We start from the raw sequence: 17,944 nt of genomic DNA, 5'->3' as shown, positions 1-17,944 counted from the left end.
TTGCTGTCCTCACTGCCACTCTGGTAGCTGCTGCTTTTATGACCACGGTGTCTCTAAGTGTCTCTAAGGAACGACCTTACGTCGCTATCCTTTGACTTTTCCGGTTTTAAATATTACTTGTTAATTCTCACAATGAAAAACGAAGATTTAGAGATTTAGCCTCTCCACCCCTATACACATGTTCTTTCTCCTACCCTTTTAATATAGTCAGCACAGTTTTTGGTTAAATATTCATTGTACAAAAATTTTTTGTGTGTGTGTGTGTGTGTGTGTGTGGTGTGTAAGTAGCATTTATTTTGCATGCTTGTTTTCCTATGTACCCATCATGGTTCGTTTGTGTCTCCTGCAGCTTAAGATGCCCCTGCACATCATGGCGAGCTGGGCTGGGCCACGTGTTGGCTTGTTTTTCTTGTACTTCCTGAGCCTCTGACCCCTCCCAGGCCTGGACTGACCTCCAGGTCCGTGTGCCATCGTCATCCTGAGACGGCCCTTCACCGTCTTCTCCCTTTGCCTCTTTTCTGGCTGGGAGCCCCCGGTTCTGGGAGCCCACGGCTTCCTTTTTCTTGGTTTACTCCCTCATTTTGGTGGAATGCACCTTCCAGGAGCTTTTTGAAACAGAATGCACTGGAGATAAACGTTTGGTAACATTGCAGGTCAGGAAAAAGCCTTCGTTCTGTCCTCGGTCTTAGCTGACAGTTTGTCTGGGTGTAGAACTCTGCGTTGCTCGTTTGCCTCATCGTTCGAAAGGCATTTCTCCATTTTCTTTTAGTTTCAAACTTCCACTGTCGTTTGGCTACCTCGTCCTTTGCATGTGACCTGGCTAATGGGCCTCAGGTGTGGGTCTTTTTTTCATTCATTATTCTAGGCACTCAGGCAACCCAGGCACGTTGGGGAGCAAACCTTTTCTTTGGAAGGCATCTTGGAGGAAGTGGCCCTTGGGACAACTGACCAAGGATGAATTGAATTGGAGTTGACTCGGACAGAGGGACAGGAAGGAGGCCTGGGTGGATGGAATGGCATTAGCAAGTGTCAGGAGGCTTTAAGCAGCCTGGGGGTGGGTGCACGGTCCCTGGGGGTGGGTGGTGGTGGTGTCCGCAGTAAGAAGTGAGGTCAGAGCACCAACAGGGTCTGGCCTGGAGGGGGCGCCGTAGCCTCAAGTTCTGAACGCATGCTACATGCATGGTTACCAGCTTGACCCTTTGTGAGGGTCACTGGGGACCCTCTCATGGCCATCTTTGGGCATGTGTGTTCTGCCAGGCTGTGACTTCCAGAGAGAGTCTCATGAAATCTTTCCGGCAGCAGGCGGCCTTATTTTGAGGAGGAAAAACACAGAAACCTCTTGGCTGTCCCTTTCAGCCTAAAGTCACAGGCGCTCTGCAGTAGCAATGGAAACAAGCGTTTAAAGATGATCGGGACGGAATGTTCCTGTTTCTAAAACATTTCCCAGGAAAAACAAATGTTTGAAAGTTAAACATTTTGGCTATTAGGATGGAACAGAAGAAAAATCGCATTTGCCTTTTAAATATGGGCACCAGTGCTGAGTAGTGAATCCAGCACCCTCCTGCATAGGGCCCACACGGGCTGGGTGAGGCTGGGTGAGCCTGGGTGCTGGGGCCGGCCTGCCGCTCGGCGAGCGTCTGCCACTCCAGGATGCAGCTGTCCCACAGCGGGTCTTGACACCCAGCTCTCGGCAGGTGACCTGGAGTCCAGGAGCTTCTGCGTGGCCCCAGGCCGATGACCTGGCCTTAGCCTCCTTGGTCCTCCATCGTCCCAGCCAGCATTTCTGGCCTGGAGCAGAGCACAGCCTTCCGTGCTCCTGACGGCCCATGGTCATGGCTAACGTCCAGCTTGCATTATCAGGCCTTTACTTTTCTGTATTCTGATGCTTTGACATCTTGGGGCCCGGCTGACCCTGAAGGGGCTGCCCCTCCCAGGGTTAACCAATTCTAGAGGACAAGACTCGCCTTTGGGGTTTTTGCATGCAGACCAGTGCATCCGGACCTCCCACCCCCAGCCACCTCCTGTCTGGGGCTCCATGCCCCTGCCCCAATCACCCCAGGGCCGGGTAGCAGACAAGTAGGGGCAGCTTCCGTGCCCCTCCCCCTGCCCACCTGCCTCCTGCCCTTGGAGACCTCGGTAAAGGCTCTTGCCCACGTTTTCCTGTCGCGCCTCTGCCTCCGACCACCAGCCTGAGGCCACCCACGTGGCCCCGCGTGCCTCCTGATTCTAGGGCTCTGTGAGTACAGACTTCCTCCTCATGCGTTTCCGTGTCTGCCATGTAAGTTCAACACGGGCTTTCTCGACTTTGCCGGTGAGATCACTGTAAGAACCCTGTGGGGAACCCCAACATTCCTGTCTTACCGAGGAGGACACTGAGGCTCAGAGGAGGCAGAGGTGGGATTCAGGCTCCAGGCTCCAGGGTGCGCACCCCTAACCGCTCTGCGCACGGCCTCTCCTCCGTGTTGTGGGGCGAATGGCCCTTGCTCCCCTGCGGTATCTAGGAGCATCCGGTGTAAATCGCTTATCGCAGAGCCTGGCACAGGGACATGCTCACCGCAGGGCAGCGAAAACCAGATTCTGCAGGCACAGCCGGGCACTGCGTTCCCGTAACCCGGCCTTGGCCATCAACCCGCAGTGCCTTCAGATGTCCCCTGCCTGTGCAGGCGGCACACGGAATTCCCTTTGCTGGCACCGCGGGCCTGTGTCCCCCGTGCGTGCGGGGCCGTGTGACTCCAGCGCCGTCCTTGGGGTGCCCAACCTGCGTCGAGAGGCCCAGAGCTGAGCGGTGGGGCTCACGCTCTCCCCGCGTCATCCCAGACCGTGCGCCATTCCGGGGAGTCTGCTAAGACGGCCCCCCCGGACGCCGGCAAGTGTTTAAACACGGAACTGTCCGAGACGTAGTAAAAATGCAACCAGAGATCGTTAGGCCGTCTCTTTATTCCTCCCCGCTCTGCGATGTCCTGCCTGGCGGGAACGGGCAGGAGAGGCGTAGGTGGGCATTTGCTTGATTGTCGCCGCGTTTAGGGAATGCTGTAAGTCCGGGGGCTCCGCACGCCGCCCTGGAATGGCACGGATCATGGGGACGCTTGTGCGTATCTCGTTGAATTTAACCGATTGTGCGGTGTGCAGGCAGCGCTTCGTGAAGAGGGAGGGGTGAGTGCTGGCAATAAAGAATTGCAACCTTTTGGAGGGAGATTAATCTGGGAAGCATGAGTAGCGGGGATTTCCGCCGGCATCCTGTCCGGGCCCCGAATACCATGTACACTTGCTGCCTGCCATATGGGATCTATATGTGGATGCACGTCTCTTTGGATCTACGTGGCAAATGAAAAGTTAAAACAATATGTCATCCTCTAGTGCTCTGCTGATTTGTTACCACCAAGAAATCCATGGCTGGCAAATGCCAGGACCTCAAATAATTGGGCTGACAAGGAACGGAGCATTTTGGGAAGCCGGCCTGGACCTCTCGCAGAATACAAACACGTAGCAATGGCCACCAGTTCCGAAAAGCAGGGAGAGTTCGTGCTGGCTTCTGTGGGGACTTGGTGCTTCTTAGAGGTTGGGAGTTCAGCATCCTGGCCCATCCAGCGAGGCCCCCCTGGCCCAGGACCTAACCGATCCCTCAAGTTGCTACATCACTCTTCCTGAATGTCCTCATATCTCTCTAGTCCCCAGCTCGTTGGGCATGTCCTCCCAGTGGCCGACGTGGCTGCTGTTGGGCACTCCCAGGGCGAGAGGCCAGGGTTCAAGGCCCTGCTCTCCGCTGTCTTGCTGCGTGACCTCAGGCAAGTCCCTTCCCCTGTCTGAGCTCCAGTTTCCTCCTCTTTCCAGTGAGTGGTGTGGACTGGAACCTCTGCGTGTCACTTTTGGTATTGATCTCATGATTGAGAGTCTTGGTTATCAGTGTCCTCGATGGTGCCTCATACAGGCTCTGGAACACAGCTCATGCTCCGTTGGGGCTTGTGGACAGCTGACCAGTGTGTGTGTGTCTGTGTGTGTCTGTGTGTGTGTGTGCGCGCGCGCGCGCGCTGGGGGGTGTTTACAACAGGGCCCAGCTTTGGGGAGGAACGTGAGTTTCTGGCTGAGTGGGATTTTGGGATAGGCTGGCTGGATCTGTGCCTTTGTTGTGGGTAAGCAAAGGCATTTGGTCCCATCTGTCCCCTCTCGGAGCCCTACTGAGCGGGCACAGCCACCCCGACACCTGAGCTGCCGTCTCCTGTGCCCAGCCTGGGGCATTTCAGGCTGGCTATCTTTCTTCTGGTCCACGGAGGGACCGGACTTTCTCATCTCCAGGGCTGACACTGCCTAATCTGCTTTCACACCAGCCTAAAGAACACCCCCTCTCCTGGGACTCGGGCACGTCCAGCCCCTCGCCAGGGCAGGCTCCCCCATCTGGGCACCGGGGAGGCTGCCTCGTGGCCAGCCCTCTTCACTGCCCGGAAAGATAGCAGCAGGAAGGGGCCGAGGGGACATTGGTTTCCTCCGTGTGCAGGCATTAGGAGGGACGACTTGTATTCAACTCATTTTATTACCCATGAAGCCCCTGCAAATCAATCGAGTATTGAGGTCACCAAAACACTCCCCTCGTTTACTGCTCGAATGCAGGAGGGGATAGTGAAGCTGAGTAAGAAAGCCTGTGATGACTAGGTGTTGGGTATTTTATCCATGGTCGGGATGGTAAGAGCTGCGGGATGACGTGAGCACCTGAAGGCTAAGCCAGCCTTAGGCCATAACAACAGAGGGAGCAGCCCTAGAACAGAGGAGGGGACTTCTTCACCCCGTGTGAGTATAGTCAAGCCATACCAGAGCCTTAGTTCTGGCTCTTCTACTCCCACCTGCAAGAGAGCAGGTCCAACCGGAGGAGATTCAGAGGTGGACGGTCAGGGTGATGGGTGAGGGAGGCGGGTCTGGAAAACATGCCCTGCCGGGGCAGCTGGAGGAAAAGTCTAGAGGAGAGGGCGGGGTCCAGGGAGACAGAGGTCAGTTAACATAAAGGAGACAGAGCTAGCTCAGGATGGATCGACTGATTTATAAATACATTTAACTATCTCTCTCTATCAATTTATTCATCCACCCACCCATCCATCCTCCATCTATTCACCTATCCATCTTCTATCCACTCACTCATCTATCCACCTACCCATCCATCTATCCACTTATTCATCATCCATCCTCCAGTCTATTCATCTATCCATCCACCACCCACCCATTCACCTATCCATCCATCCACCCATTCATCACCCACCCGTCAGTCATCCATCTATCCATCCATCCATCCATCCATCCATCCATCCATCCATCCATCCATCCATCCACCCACCCACCATCCACTGTCCGCTCGTCACCCGTTCGCCTGGATCGGATCGGATCCGTCCGTCCGTCCGTCCGTTCGTCCGTCAAATCCGTTCGCCCCGTTCGCTCGCCCCGCCCAGATCGTCCGTCTGTCCAGATCCGTCCGTCCATCCGTCAAATCCGTCCATCCGTCCGTCCATCCGCTCGCTCGTCCGTCTGCTCGTCCTGCTCCTCGTCATCCGTCATCCGTCTGCTTGCCGTCCGTCTTCCGTCCGCCCCGCTCGTCCGTCCGCCTGCCCGTCCGTCTGTCCGCTTGTTCATCGTCATTTCCCGTCATCGGTCTGTTCGACTGCCCGTCCGCCCGTTCTTTCAATCCGTTCGTCCGTCCGTCAGGTTCGGTTCGCTCGTCCGTCGATCCGTCAAATCCGTCCGTCATTCCGTCGGCTTCCGTCCGTTCGCTCGTCCGTCCGCTCGTCTGCTCCTTGCCGTCAGGTGCAATCCGTCCGTCCGTCCGTCCGTTCGTCCGTCCATCCATCCCTTCCATCCATCTATCCACTCACCCACCCATCATCCATCCACTCACCTATCCACCCACCCATCATCCATCACCCACCCATCCATCCATCCATCCTTCCATCCACTCACTCATCCATCTACTCATCTACTCACCCATCCATCAATATCCATCCATTCATCCATCCATCCATCCACCCATCCATCCACTCACCCACCCATCATCCATCCACTCATCTATCCATCCATCCACCCACCCACTGTAATACAGAGTAGCATGATGGCTTGGAATGCCTCTTCAGGATGAGTTTCATGAGGCCAAGCCACAAACACTATCAAGTGTCCATTGCCTTCTGTGGTTTGATTTGTGTGACCTTAGGCAAATTCTCCGAGCCTCGATTTCCAGATGTGAAATGGGGATAGTAATACTTAGATGACTGAAAGTTATGCACAGCTGGCGAGTTGCCAAGTCCAGTGGCCGTCCAGACAGATGTTTGTGGCTGGACCTCCAGCTCAGAAGGGCATGGCGATGGATGGTTTCTGTGTTCACAAATGGACTAGTCCCTTGCCTCTGAGCCACATGGCACCTGCCTTTCTGAGAGAGACCGGACAATAACTGAGGGTGTCTGCTAATGGGTTGTGGTTCCTGCCCTCTGCCAGCCTCACATACAGGAGACTGTCGCCCCATCCCCCCTTCTCTGGGATGGAAGAACCTCATTTACCCTCCTCTGGTCTGAGGTGGAAGGGACAGGGGAGAGCTGACAGCTTCCTGCTCACCCCCTAACTCCCAGTACGCAGGAGCTGTGGGGATAAATGAATCTGTGCAGTTGGAGTCATTTGCTAATTAGCTTTAGTGACACTCTCAGTCCGAGACATGACATAAATACCTCAGCGTGGCTCGGGCTCCCCCAGCCGGGGCGGCGCTCGGAGTGGGGTGGGTGGGTGCGTGAAGGAGAAACGGGGAGAATCAGAGCTGAGGGCAGTCGGCAGTGGACAGGGGCTTGATGAGGGCCCCACCCGGTCTGGTGGCCTCGGAGTCTGAGCTGCCAACCCAGAGGTGTGGGGTCAGCTGGACCAACGTCCAGCGTTGCCTCCCTGCTCTCCTGCTGGGGATCCGGGCAGGTCCCTGACCTCAGAGCCTACTTTCCCAGCTACAGGGCAGCAATAACAGCCCACCTGTGGGGTCTGTGGGGATTGGAGGGTCCAGCCTTTTACCCAGGGTGGCTTGCCCGATGATGGGGTTCAGGAAATGGCGGTCGTCTCTCTCTCTCTCTTTCTCTCTCCGTGATGCTTCTCCAGCCGCTCAGGCCCCAGCAGACCTCTAACCTCCCCGCTGGCAGCATCACCATCGACGGGTTCTCTGTGCTATGTCACCCTGTGGTGCTGTCAGGGGCTTCATTTGCTCGACCTGCTGGGACCTGCCGGGGACAGAGATGGGTGAAGCACACACGTCTCTTCCCGTGTGGCTGGGGCCATCGTGCTGGGGGACAGGCACCTGCTCGGCACCCTGGGCCAGGCCCAGTGGGGTGGATAGGAGGGTGAGGATAGGAGGTGGGTGAGGCGGGGGGGCTGATGGCACTGGGGGAGCTGGTCCCCACCCCCCGCTTGGAAGCACCGAGGGGCAGGGGCCACGTCTGCTCCCCTCGTGTCTCCAGGGACTGCATGCGGTAGACTGGGCATGAGTAGCAGGGACAGACAGGGATGGGGACAAACCGATGTCTGCATCTTGTCTTAGGGAGACACAGGTCCTCAGCATCTGACTGGGCCAGGATCATGAGATCTTAAAACGGATTGATTTTTAGAAAACAGAAAGAATGGCATTTTGTTGGGAATCTCTCAAATTTTTTACGTTGGCAACCAATTCCAATTTCAAAAAACCAAATAGTTTTGCCAAACCAAATATGTGCGTGGGCAGGTCTGGCCCGAGGGCTTCTAGTTTGCAGAATCTTGTCCCGGGAAGCCGACATTTTCCTCGACCATCGAAAGTGTCTGTCCGTTTCCCTTCGCTTTCTTGTGTGATCCCACGACAGTCTGGTGAGGCGGGCGGCCTCCTTCCCATCGTATAGGTGAGGAAACCGAGGCCCAGGGAGGTTAAGTCACACAACTGCTCAGTGGCAGAGCTGGGTCTGGAACCCAGGCTTTTGGCACCTACGGCTGATGCCTGTCATCGTCCCACGGCCTCCCAGAGCTGATAAACATGGAAGAACAGAGGACACTGTTTTTTTTTTTTCTTAAACCTGTAAAGACGTCGCTGTGGCTCTGAGGCGGTGATGGTTTTCTGCGTGTTTTGCAGAAAGCTGCCTCACTGCTGGGCTCCCCCACTGCCGTGTGGCCGGGCAGGGAATCAGGTGGCCATCCAGTGGCCATTCGCCATAGAGCATGTGGCCAGGCAGAACGTGCAGGTCCCAAGTGTGGGGGTGGGGGTGGGCGGAGAAGCCTGTAGCTGGGCGCTGGGCTGTTCTGTTTCGTTGCAGTTAGAATATGGTGCGAGGTGTAGTTACTGTGCATGGAACATCACTATGGCACGGCCGTAAGTCTCACGGAGCCCCGTCCTGGAGTGTCCACAGGGCTGGGGAAGCACACGTCTTCCTGAAGGCTTACTGGGAGCTGGGTCCGACTGCACAGTCGTGGCGCCTGATCCGCCGGTGAGGGTGTCGGGCCCCAGGAAGGCAGACAGCCCTCGGGGCTGGGAGCAGAGGCGGCTCTGGCATTGAGTTGCTGACGGAAGCTCATGCAACGGATGACGCTGTTTCCCGTCATCCCTTCTGTCCCCCGGGAGCGGAGAAGATGCACTGTGAGGTGTGGATCTCCACTAGCTCTGCGGCCTCTCGCTCCTCCGTCTCTGCGCACCGAGGAGTCGGGAGGCCGAGGTCCCCTGGGAAGAGCCCCTCTCGCGTCACCCCCCAGCTTCCTGAGCGGCGGTTCCCACGTCTGCACCATGGAGATGATGAGTGCTGGCTCAGTGGCTGGCACATAGTAGGGCTCATATGTGCACCCTCTAGGGACCCCTGGGATCCTTCTAATTAGCCATAATTCAGGACGAGAGAAGTGACCTTCTTGCTGAAACAGACACACGGTAGAGCTTAGTGTCCCTGGGACTGGCTCCTTAAAAAAACAGAGTTTAAGTCATTTAGTCGTTCATTAGCCATGATTATGTCTCTGGCTGTGGAATGTCACCGTTCTGCCTAGACGCCCATCTCCCCAAGGGCCCCGTGCTGGGCTGGCACCTTTACACACCCTTTGGTACTTGCTTGACCCAGGGCACCCCCGCTGAGAGGGCCCAGGAGAAAGCCTTGGGCCTCTGGGTTCGCCTTCAATACTTCATTTTTTAATCTAAAACAAGTACCGACGACTCTTCCTCTAGGCGGGGGAGCCCAGCAGCTGAGGCTGGTGGGTGGTGGGGAGTCCAGGGCCCAAGCCTCAGGTCGGGCTGGCTCCCAGGGGGCAGTGGGGGTGGGCAGGGGTGGGTGGCGGTTTCCTGGGGCTGAGGGCCTGTGGTAGCCTCGGGCAGCTCTCCTGGATCCCAGCCCACAGACAGATCGCTCGAGAGGCGGTTGCACACACCTGCTTAGGGCATCGGCAAGGTAGGGCCGCAGAGAAAGCGAGGGAGAAGTTCTGCGTGGAATCTCTGCCCGGGACTGCAGAGAGCAAGCTGGAGCGACGCCGTTGCCAGTTCAGCGCATGGCACGCACAGACGGCTGTGTTCTGACCGCTCTCGGACTTGGTTCTGACCTGGAACTCCATGGCAGGCGGGATGGCACCAGAATTTTTCCCGAGCACAGAGCCTAGGATCTCTGAAGCTTTGACCCAGGCTCTGCAAAGACTTTGCTGTTCCTGTTGGGAGGTGGAGGCTACCAATCCCCAGGTAGAGGGGGCCTGGGACAGTGAGCTGGGGAAGTGGAGGCGTGGAGGGCCAGGGCAGGGTCTTCTGAGGACGAGGGCAGTCACGCTGCAGCTCAGAGGCCTGGAGGAACCAGCCTGCCCCCTGCCCTCCCCCCACCCACAATCCCTGCTAGTCTGAGGGCAGGTGGCCTGTTACTCAGCGGAGTCCTAGGCTGCTGCCGCCTCTGATGCAAGGGCACAGGTTGGAGGACAGGCAGCAGGGGTGGCTCTGCCAGGGAGACTGGTGGCTTTCCCCTGCCCCTCCCTCCGCCATGCTGTGGCTTCCAGGGGGCGTGTGGCGGGCGGTGCACTGTGTGTCTGTGCCACCCCGCAGGCAGCCTGCCCTACGAGTACAAGATCGTGATCGCCGGCAACCACGAGTTGACCTTCGACCAGGAGTTCATGGCTGACCTCATCAAGCAGGACTTTTACTACTTCCCATCCGTGTCGAAGCTGAAGCCCGAGAACTACGAGAATGTGCAGTCGCTGCTGACCAACTGCATCTACCTGCAGGACTCCGAGGTCACCGTGCGCGGCTTCCGGATCTACGGCTCCCCGTGGTGAGTGCGCTGCGCCGTCTGACCGCGGGTTGAGGCGTGCTGGGGGTGGGGAGGAGCTGCGGCTGAGTGTGCAGAAGGAGGGCGGAGCCGCCAGTTGTTTAAAACACAAGTACACATCGAGTCCTTACTCTCTGTAGGGGACACAGAGGGTCACCCTGCTGGGTGGCGATCAAAGTGAGAATGGGTCATGACTGTTCTGTGTGATGGTCAGTGTGTCCACAGGAGCCCCGGTGATGATGATGGTGATGGTGATGATGCAGTGATGATGATGATGATGATGATGGTGGTGGTGATGATGATGATGGTGGTGGGTGATGGTGGTGATGGCAGGATGGTGGTGGTGATGAGATGGTGATGCAGGATGGTGATGGTGGTGATGGTGGTGATAATGGCGGACAACCGGTGATGGTGCAGATGGTGATGACGGCGATGGTGATAATGCAGTGATGGTGCGGATAATGGTGATTGCGGTGATTGCAGGTGATAGATGATGGCGATGATGATGCAGATGGTGATGATATGGGTGATGGTGGTGATGATGATGGTGATGTGATGGTGGTGATGGTGGTGGTGGTGATGGTGGTGGTGATGATGATGGTAGATGATGTGATGATGGTGGTGATGATGGTGGTGATAGTGGTGATGATGGTGATGATGGTGATGATTAAGATGATAGTAATGATGGTGGTGGCAGCAAATCATTCTTGAATAAATACAGTAAGCCAGGCCCTAGGCTAAATTCTCCATAACCATTGTTTCTAATTCTTACTCAAGCCTGTGAGGACTGATTTATTGTCCCCATTTTATAGGTGGACAGACTGGCTGGCCTTTAGAGGCCCAGCTGGGAATAGCCACAGAGTGCCAAATGCTAGCAGGGTGAGGATGCCATACACAGGAGAGAGAGACCAGCATGGCTTTGGAATAAACTGCCTGGGCTGAAATCTTGGCCTCACCTCTTACAGGCTGTGTGACCCTGGGCGGGTCACTTAACCTCTCTGTGCCTCAGTTTTCTCTCCTACAGAATGGAAGTGACACTGCCTCTGCCCCAGAGCACGGTGGCAAAGGTGTCGGGAGGGTTCACCCGAGCCCGGTGCCTGCGCCAAGCTCTCTGTGAGCAGAGGAATCGTTCTTATTACTTGCCGCAGACCCCATCCTCCAACGTGGCCTTGCCCAGAGCCCAGGGTAGTGGGGGATGGGAGCCCACAGGAGTCACTCAGTGTCCCACCCACTCTCCCTACAGAGCAGCTCTGTGCACCCCACGGCTGGGGTCCAAAGAACCCCTTTGACGTCCAGCTCTCTATGCTCATGTGTGAACAAAGGGCCAGGGTTCGGGGCCAGCCCTGGGGTCCCCTCTGCCAGCTGGAGGTCGGTGTTGGTGCTGCTGAGGCCTGAGTGAGGCCGACTGTTGGTCTTGCTGTAGGACAGCTGCTCCATGCTCAAGGCACCGGTGGTCCCTGCTTTTGGTTTTTGTGGCTTCTAGCATGGGCAGTTCTGAACTCTTTAGTTCCAGGTCCTGAGTTTCCAGGGACCTGAATTTGAGGAATGCTGCCCCAGCGGGGTGCACACCCACAGCACATGCCATGCTGGGCTCAGCCCCAGGCTTCAGGAGTGGGAGGGGCTGCAGGACAGAGAAGGGACCCAAGAAGGGACTTGGGAAGGGCCAGGTGAGATCCTGGAGGGCTCCCCATTGGAGGGGGTATTCGAACTGAGGCAGAGAAGGCACGAGAGGAGGCATTTCTGAGGACCTGTTATGCCACACTCTTCTTGGGCCCGATGTCCTTTAATAGCCCTTAATGCCGAAAGCCAGAGGCGCCTCATCTGCACTGCACGGTGCGGGCCGTGAGCTGGCATTCCACGTAGCAACCCCGCCCTGGTTCCCCTTGGGCTCCGGGTGGTGGGAAGGGAGACCTGTGCTCGTTTGCTGGGCAAGTTTTACTAACTCTTCCGCTTCGTGAGTCCATTTCTTACATCTGCTTCCGTGTCACTGAAATTTATCCTGTTCCTGCTGCTGCTCTACCCTCTGGGACCTGTGTGCCTGGGAAGGTAGGTCCCTGCCACCAGGGCCCAGAAGTCACAGCAACAGCAGAGACTGGGCAGTTGGGCCGTGGGGGACGGGGCACCCCCACTTCTTAGCTGTGTGACTTCGGGCAAGTGCCTTAGCCTCTCTGGTCCTTCTGTGAGATCTGCATGGGCCCATCCGGAGGAAGGCCAGGCCCAGAGTGAGGCTGGGAGGTTGGTCGTGGCTTTTGCTGTGGAGATCATGGGGTGGAGGCCGGAGGCGGGATGCAGCTCTATTCCTGCTGATACCTCAACCTTCCAGGCAGGGCGAGGCCTCCAATTACCCCATTTCACAGAAAGTCAAGTGGAGGCCCAGGCGAGGGTGCAGCTTGCCGAGAGCCAGCCAGTGAGTGACTCTGCAGGCTCTTGGTCTGCTCTAGGGTGGAGTTATTCAGTGTCCTTTGATGAACACCTGCCGTGCCCCAGGCGCCAAAGGGGGTTTGCATCCCCATGGGGATGGACGCCAACTACCGATTCCTCGATTCAGTGAGAGCCGGAGGAGCTGGGGTCAGGGGAGGCTCCCATGGGAGAGCCCGAGGCTGGGGACACACAACAGCCACAGGAGGCCAGGAAGGGCGTGACAGGTAGAGGGGACAGCCCAAGCCAAGGCCAGGAGCCTTTAAGGGATGTGGTCATTCTGGGGGCTGAGTGTGGCTTCCAGGTGTGTCTTAGTGGGAGAGTTGAAGCCACAGGCTGGGCAACCAGGCTGTACTGGCTCTTGCTGTGGTGGTGGCTGTCACCCTGGGCATGTCAGCGGAGACCCACTGTGGTTGGGCTCCCGTGTCCTCCCAGCCCCTCCCCTCTCAGAGGGCCACAGTTTTTTTCCCTATGACCAATGGTCCCTCTGCAAGCAGAGGGAGGCAGGGACACGCAGAGCGGGACGTCCTTTTAGTGCTGGGAGGGCGGCAGTGTGACCAGCTGCCCTTGATATTGAGGACTCACCTCAGTGAGCCAGGAAGGGGGAACCAATGCAGACTCATGGTTACCATGGCTAGCTTTTCTCGTAAGTGCGGCTACTAAGACATGCTCTGCCTTGGGGACGGGTTACATTGTAGTGGCTTCAACTTCTTGTTAGTCTGCATGCTTCGAGGCCCACAGTGGTCATCGCGTGCCGGCCCCTCTCAAGGCTCCGGAGCCCCTGAAATCAGGCCTGTCTCTGCCACCCAGGAGCTCAGGATATAGGTGGCGGCGATGGGGCCATAAGTACTGACGCCCCGTGCGTGCCAAGCCTTCGCCCAGGCCCGGCCCTGTGTGTGCCAGGCTGTTCTCATTCTGTTTTTGTAGTGGCCCCGCTGTGACCGGGCATTACCAACCCCACCCGGCAGGACTGGGCGAGGCAGAGAGAGAATAATTTTTAACACGCAATATGAGGGACATACTTATACTAAAAAAATTATTCGTTGTTTATTCGAAGTTCAATTTTAATGGGGCATGCTGCGTTTCGTCTGGTCACTGTAACCCAGAGATAGTTTGATTCCGCCTGGTTTTCGAACTTTATAAAAACAGACTCATCCAGATATGTATCATATCTGCTTTTTATGCTCAATATTATATTCTTAAGATTCTTCCATCATCATATGCAGTTAAAATTGGTTCTTTACTCACCGCTATATAGGATTTCGTCGTATGAATATACCACGGTTAATTTATCCATTCTACCAAATCCAGCCACCCTTGCTTTGGGACTATTATAAATAACATTGCTTTGAACGTTCTTGTCCGTGTCTGGCTGTTCCTTATTGGTTCATAGAGATTCTTTATGTTTTCTGAATACGACCCCTTTGTCAGATGTGACGCGACAAGCAGCTTTCCCTCCTCTGTGGCTCGTCTTTCTCTCTCTCGGCGGTGACTTCAGATGGCCAGACTTTCTTAATTTTGCCGCAGTCAAATGCATAAGTGTGTTTCTTTGTGGTAAGTGATTTTCACGTCCTGTTTAAGACGCCTTCCCTCCCCCGAAGTCATGACGATGGTTCCACTTCATCTTCCAGAACCGTGCGTTTCATGCTCAGGTGCTGGGCCCACCAGCCGTGCTTGCGTTGCTGGTGTGAGGTGGGGTCCCGTTTTACGCTTTTGCACATTGACACCCACTGTGCTGTACCAAGTGCAGAAATCTATCCTTCCTGGCTGCCCCGCCCCCTTCTCCTTCCAGGCGGTGTCTGTGTCCGCCTCTCTCCTGCCACTTGGCTCCGGGACCGCACTGTCAGAATTGCTCTGACAATCGATTTCTTTCAAGCCTCTTTTTCCAAACTACTAGAACGTTCGAGGCTCCACGAGAGCAAGACCTGAATCTCTTTTGTGGGCCTTGCTCCAGTGCCGAGAATGGCGTCCGGCCCATTATAATAAAGAGCTGTTGGATGAATGAACAGAGGGACAGAAGTCAGGCCGTGGGGACTCAAGTTGAAATTCAGGCCTGGCCTGGTCTCTCTGTCGGAGTCCGTGTGTGGACTCTGCTCAGGCCTGTCCCCCGCCTCCTGCCCACTGGTTCCTTCCTCCTCCTCAGTGCCCATCTCTGTAGAGAAGGGCCTGCCTGTCACCCCCAGGCTGGGGACCAGACCCGCACCCCCCGATTCCATTTCCTGCCTTCCCAGCAGTGGTCCATCACCACATCTCCCCATCCGGCCTGGCAGGGAAGGGACACAAGTCTCTCCAGGCCCATGTGTCTGTGCTGCCACCCGCCCAGGGCGCTGTGACTTTCAGGGCTAGGGAAGCCATTTCTGGTCCCCTCAGGTTCAGGCGCGGCACTGAGCCCTCCCCGAGAGCAGCTTGGAGGAAGGGGGCGGGAACCAATCGCAAGAGGAAGAACTCAGCTGTTACAAAATCCTGAGTGTTAAAAAAAAATTCCGTATACGTACCGTATTCATTTATGGGTTTTGGATGTATTTTTTTTTGTTGTTGTTCTCATTTAACTGAAAACGGCCTTGATTTAAAAAAAAAAAAAAAAAGAGAGCGTGAAGTTGGCACGCAGCTCGTCCATCTGGTCTAATTACTTCTGGTATTTTGAAAGAAGGAATCTAAACCTGCTGAGACATTAAACTTTGAGAAGTGGCTGCTGGGCCCTTGCTGGGTGTCTGGGTGCCAATCCCGGTTCTCAGCTTGGCTGCCCCCCTGGCGGGGTGGGGTCTTGGGGCCAGGCAGCAGGGGGGGTGGGTGCCCTGCCCCCTTCTCTCAGGCAGCCAGGATCCCCAGGGACCAGCTCTCTTCTAGTTGCAAGGCCAGACTCCGACACACAACCTGGCGGCGGGTCCCAGCTGTGCGACCTTGTCAGAACCTTGGCTTTCTGTGACGTGACAGTAGGGATAGCCCCCTTATCAGGTTGTTCTTAGGATTTAAGGAGGTCATGTGTGTAAATTGTTCCACACGCAGTAGACATTCAATACACGGTGGTCCCCCTCATCCCCAAATCTCTACAGCTTTCTGCCTGCACTCTCCAGGAGGGGGTGGGCGGGGAGATCAAGGTCGTTTACATACAGCCAGTGGAGGTGTGTGGAGGGGGCGCTGGGTGGCCCCTGGACCGGCTGGGGTGGGCTCTAGCATGAACCTACGATGTCCTTCCTTCTCCGTGTGCACACAGCTAGCCATGGGGTGGGGTGGGGACAGGAACCCAGCAGCCTGGGGACTTCACACTGGTCCCCTGCGGGAGCTCAGGGTGTGCTCCTTGATGCCACAGTGGTCCCAGAACTGTTCTCACTGCTTCCTGGAGGCTCCGACTCGAGCTGCTCGAATCTCGAGGTCTGACCCTTGTCCTCGCTATACAGCTGAGGAGGCTGAGGCCCCCAAGGTGACGGGCCTTGCTTAAGGTCCCGTCGTGGCTGAGAGCCCAGCTGGGCTTGGACAGGAAGGAGGGGAGCCCGCCTGCCCTGTGCACAGAGAGGCGCTAAAATGCTGCTTTTCTAACTTGGTGAAATATATATATTTTTTAAAAAAACGGAACCGAGGGTGATATACGTGGACCCCCACAGATGCTTGCCTCACAGAAGCTTCTCACCAGAATGTGACTGGGTCCTGGGGACTGAACGCGAGGTGGGAGCAGGTCCTGGCCGGCTCTGACACCTGAAACAGCCTCCCTGCCCCCGCTGTCCCCAGCCACGGCCCGATGGCCGTGGGTGACAGCAGCAAGGCCAGCTCTGCCCACGGGGCCCCCTGCCCCATGACCATGCTCCACCCTGACTCCGAGGCTGCCACCCTTTCGGAGAGCCCAGTTTGGATGGGCACCCCCTGCGCTGTGCCCCGGGCCCTCGGTTCCTGCTTCTGGCTCTGCCTGAGGAATGGCGGGTCTGGGACTCCGCTCCAAGTGCCTGAAACAGAATCCTTCTCTCTGTCTCTTAAAAAATCTTTTACATCAGCAAACGTTTGGTTTTTAGTTTCTCGCCAGTCATTCTCAGAGGTGTTTGGGGTGTTGTGATTTTGGATTGTATGCTTATGTTCGGTGGGCAACCCAGTTCGGGGGTGTAGCCGGTTTGGGGGCGCCCCTTGGAATTGTGTGTGCTTTAGTCTGTGGGTGTGCACAGCCAGGGACCCTGTTAGGGCTGTTTCTTGGCTTAGGGCTTCCTTGGCCATGAGGACAAGCCACGGACAGAAGTCCGTGCCTCTGCAGAGGTGTCCTGCCTCCCTGTGGTCAGCTGGCAGCCTTTTCTGGTCTGCTCTTGCCCCGAAGCCCCCGGGGGCCCAGCTGTAGGCAGGGCCAGGGACCTGAGGCTGGCAGTCCCCGTGCATCTAAAGCTGCATGAGTTACACTCTATCTCTCATTTCTAGGAGGTGTTAGCTTGGGGCCGTGGCCTCCCGTGTGCTTGGGCAGGAGAGGCGGACTCCCTCCCCTGCAGGTACCCGAGGCCCTTCTTCCAGCAGAGTTCCCGTGAGCGGCCACAGGATTGTCCCATTTAACCTGCCTGGCAACGGGGCAAGGCAGGATTCTTTTAATTCTCATTGTGCGGAGGGATGAGGGAGGCTCGAATATGTCCGGCGACTGGCCCGAGGTCTCTGCCCCAGGCAGAGGCAGCGCTGAGTTCCAGCCTGGTGGCCGGGCTTGGTCAGCTTTGGGGGCAGCCGGCCTCGACCAGCCTGGGGGCAGCATCACTGGTCGCTGCTTCCCAGCTTGCCCCTGGCACCAGCCCTCTGGGAGCCCCTGCCAGGCTGCAGAACCCAGACAGGGCTGGCCTTTGGAGTCCTGGATCCCTGGCGCTCTTAGCGACATGGTCCCCCTGACCCTGGGTCCTGTACGTGGGAAGCAGACTCGGTTTCTCCCCCAGGGCCGTGCAAGGGGGAGATGAGTGGGCCACGCAGAGCTGCTGGTCGAGGCACCGTGGGGCCCTCAGCGGGATCCCTGCCCTGCCGTGTGGAGCCCAGACCTAGTCCAGAGGCCGTCTGGGGGAGCCGTGCGGCCAGCCTCTCGGGCCAAGCTCCCCTTGGGGGCACCGGCCGGTCTGGCTGGCAGGAGACAGGTTGAGAGGGCCCCGAGGACCGACAGTGTCCAGCGCAGTGGTCCCGAGCTGCTGCCCACGTCCCTTCTGCTTCCTCCACCGGAGCTTATGGTTGCCGGCCCCCCACAGCGGGCAGTCTGCAGGGTCTGCGGGGGCAGAAATCCCTGTCCCCGGCCCATGCTGTGCTGCCTGGACACAGGCCACACACTACACACACGCCAC

General features: G+C 56.9%; 1 protein-coding gene across 1 annotated transcript in view; it reads left to right on the top strand.

Annotated features, from left to right (window-relative positions):
- Positions 1 to 17,944, top strand: part of MPPED1 (metallophosphoesterase domain containing 1) — a 60,747-nt gene that overhangs the window by 25,691 nt on the left and 17,112 nt on the right. The window contains exon 4 of the mRNA XM_039863014.1: positions 10,022 to 10,247. Coding sequence (XP_039718948.1) covers positions 10,022 to 10,247 — 226 coding nt within the window. The remainder of the gene's footprint in view (positions 1 to 10,021; positions 10,248 to 17,944) is intronic.

Source organism: Pteropus medius, unplaced genomic scaffold (genome assembly GCF_902729225.1).
Source record: "Pteropus medius unplaced genomic scaffold, Ma_sr-lr_union100, whole genome shotgun sequence".
In the NCBI taxonomy this organism is placed as follows: domain Eukaryota; kingdom Metazoa; phylum Chordata; class Mammalia; order Chiroptera; family Pteropodidae; genus Pteropus; species Pteropus medius.
The sequence above is the reverse complement of the archived record's forward strand: the minus strand, read 5'-3'. Positions and strand labels throughout refer to the sequence as shown.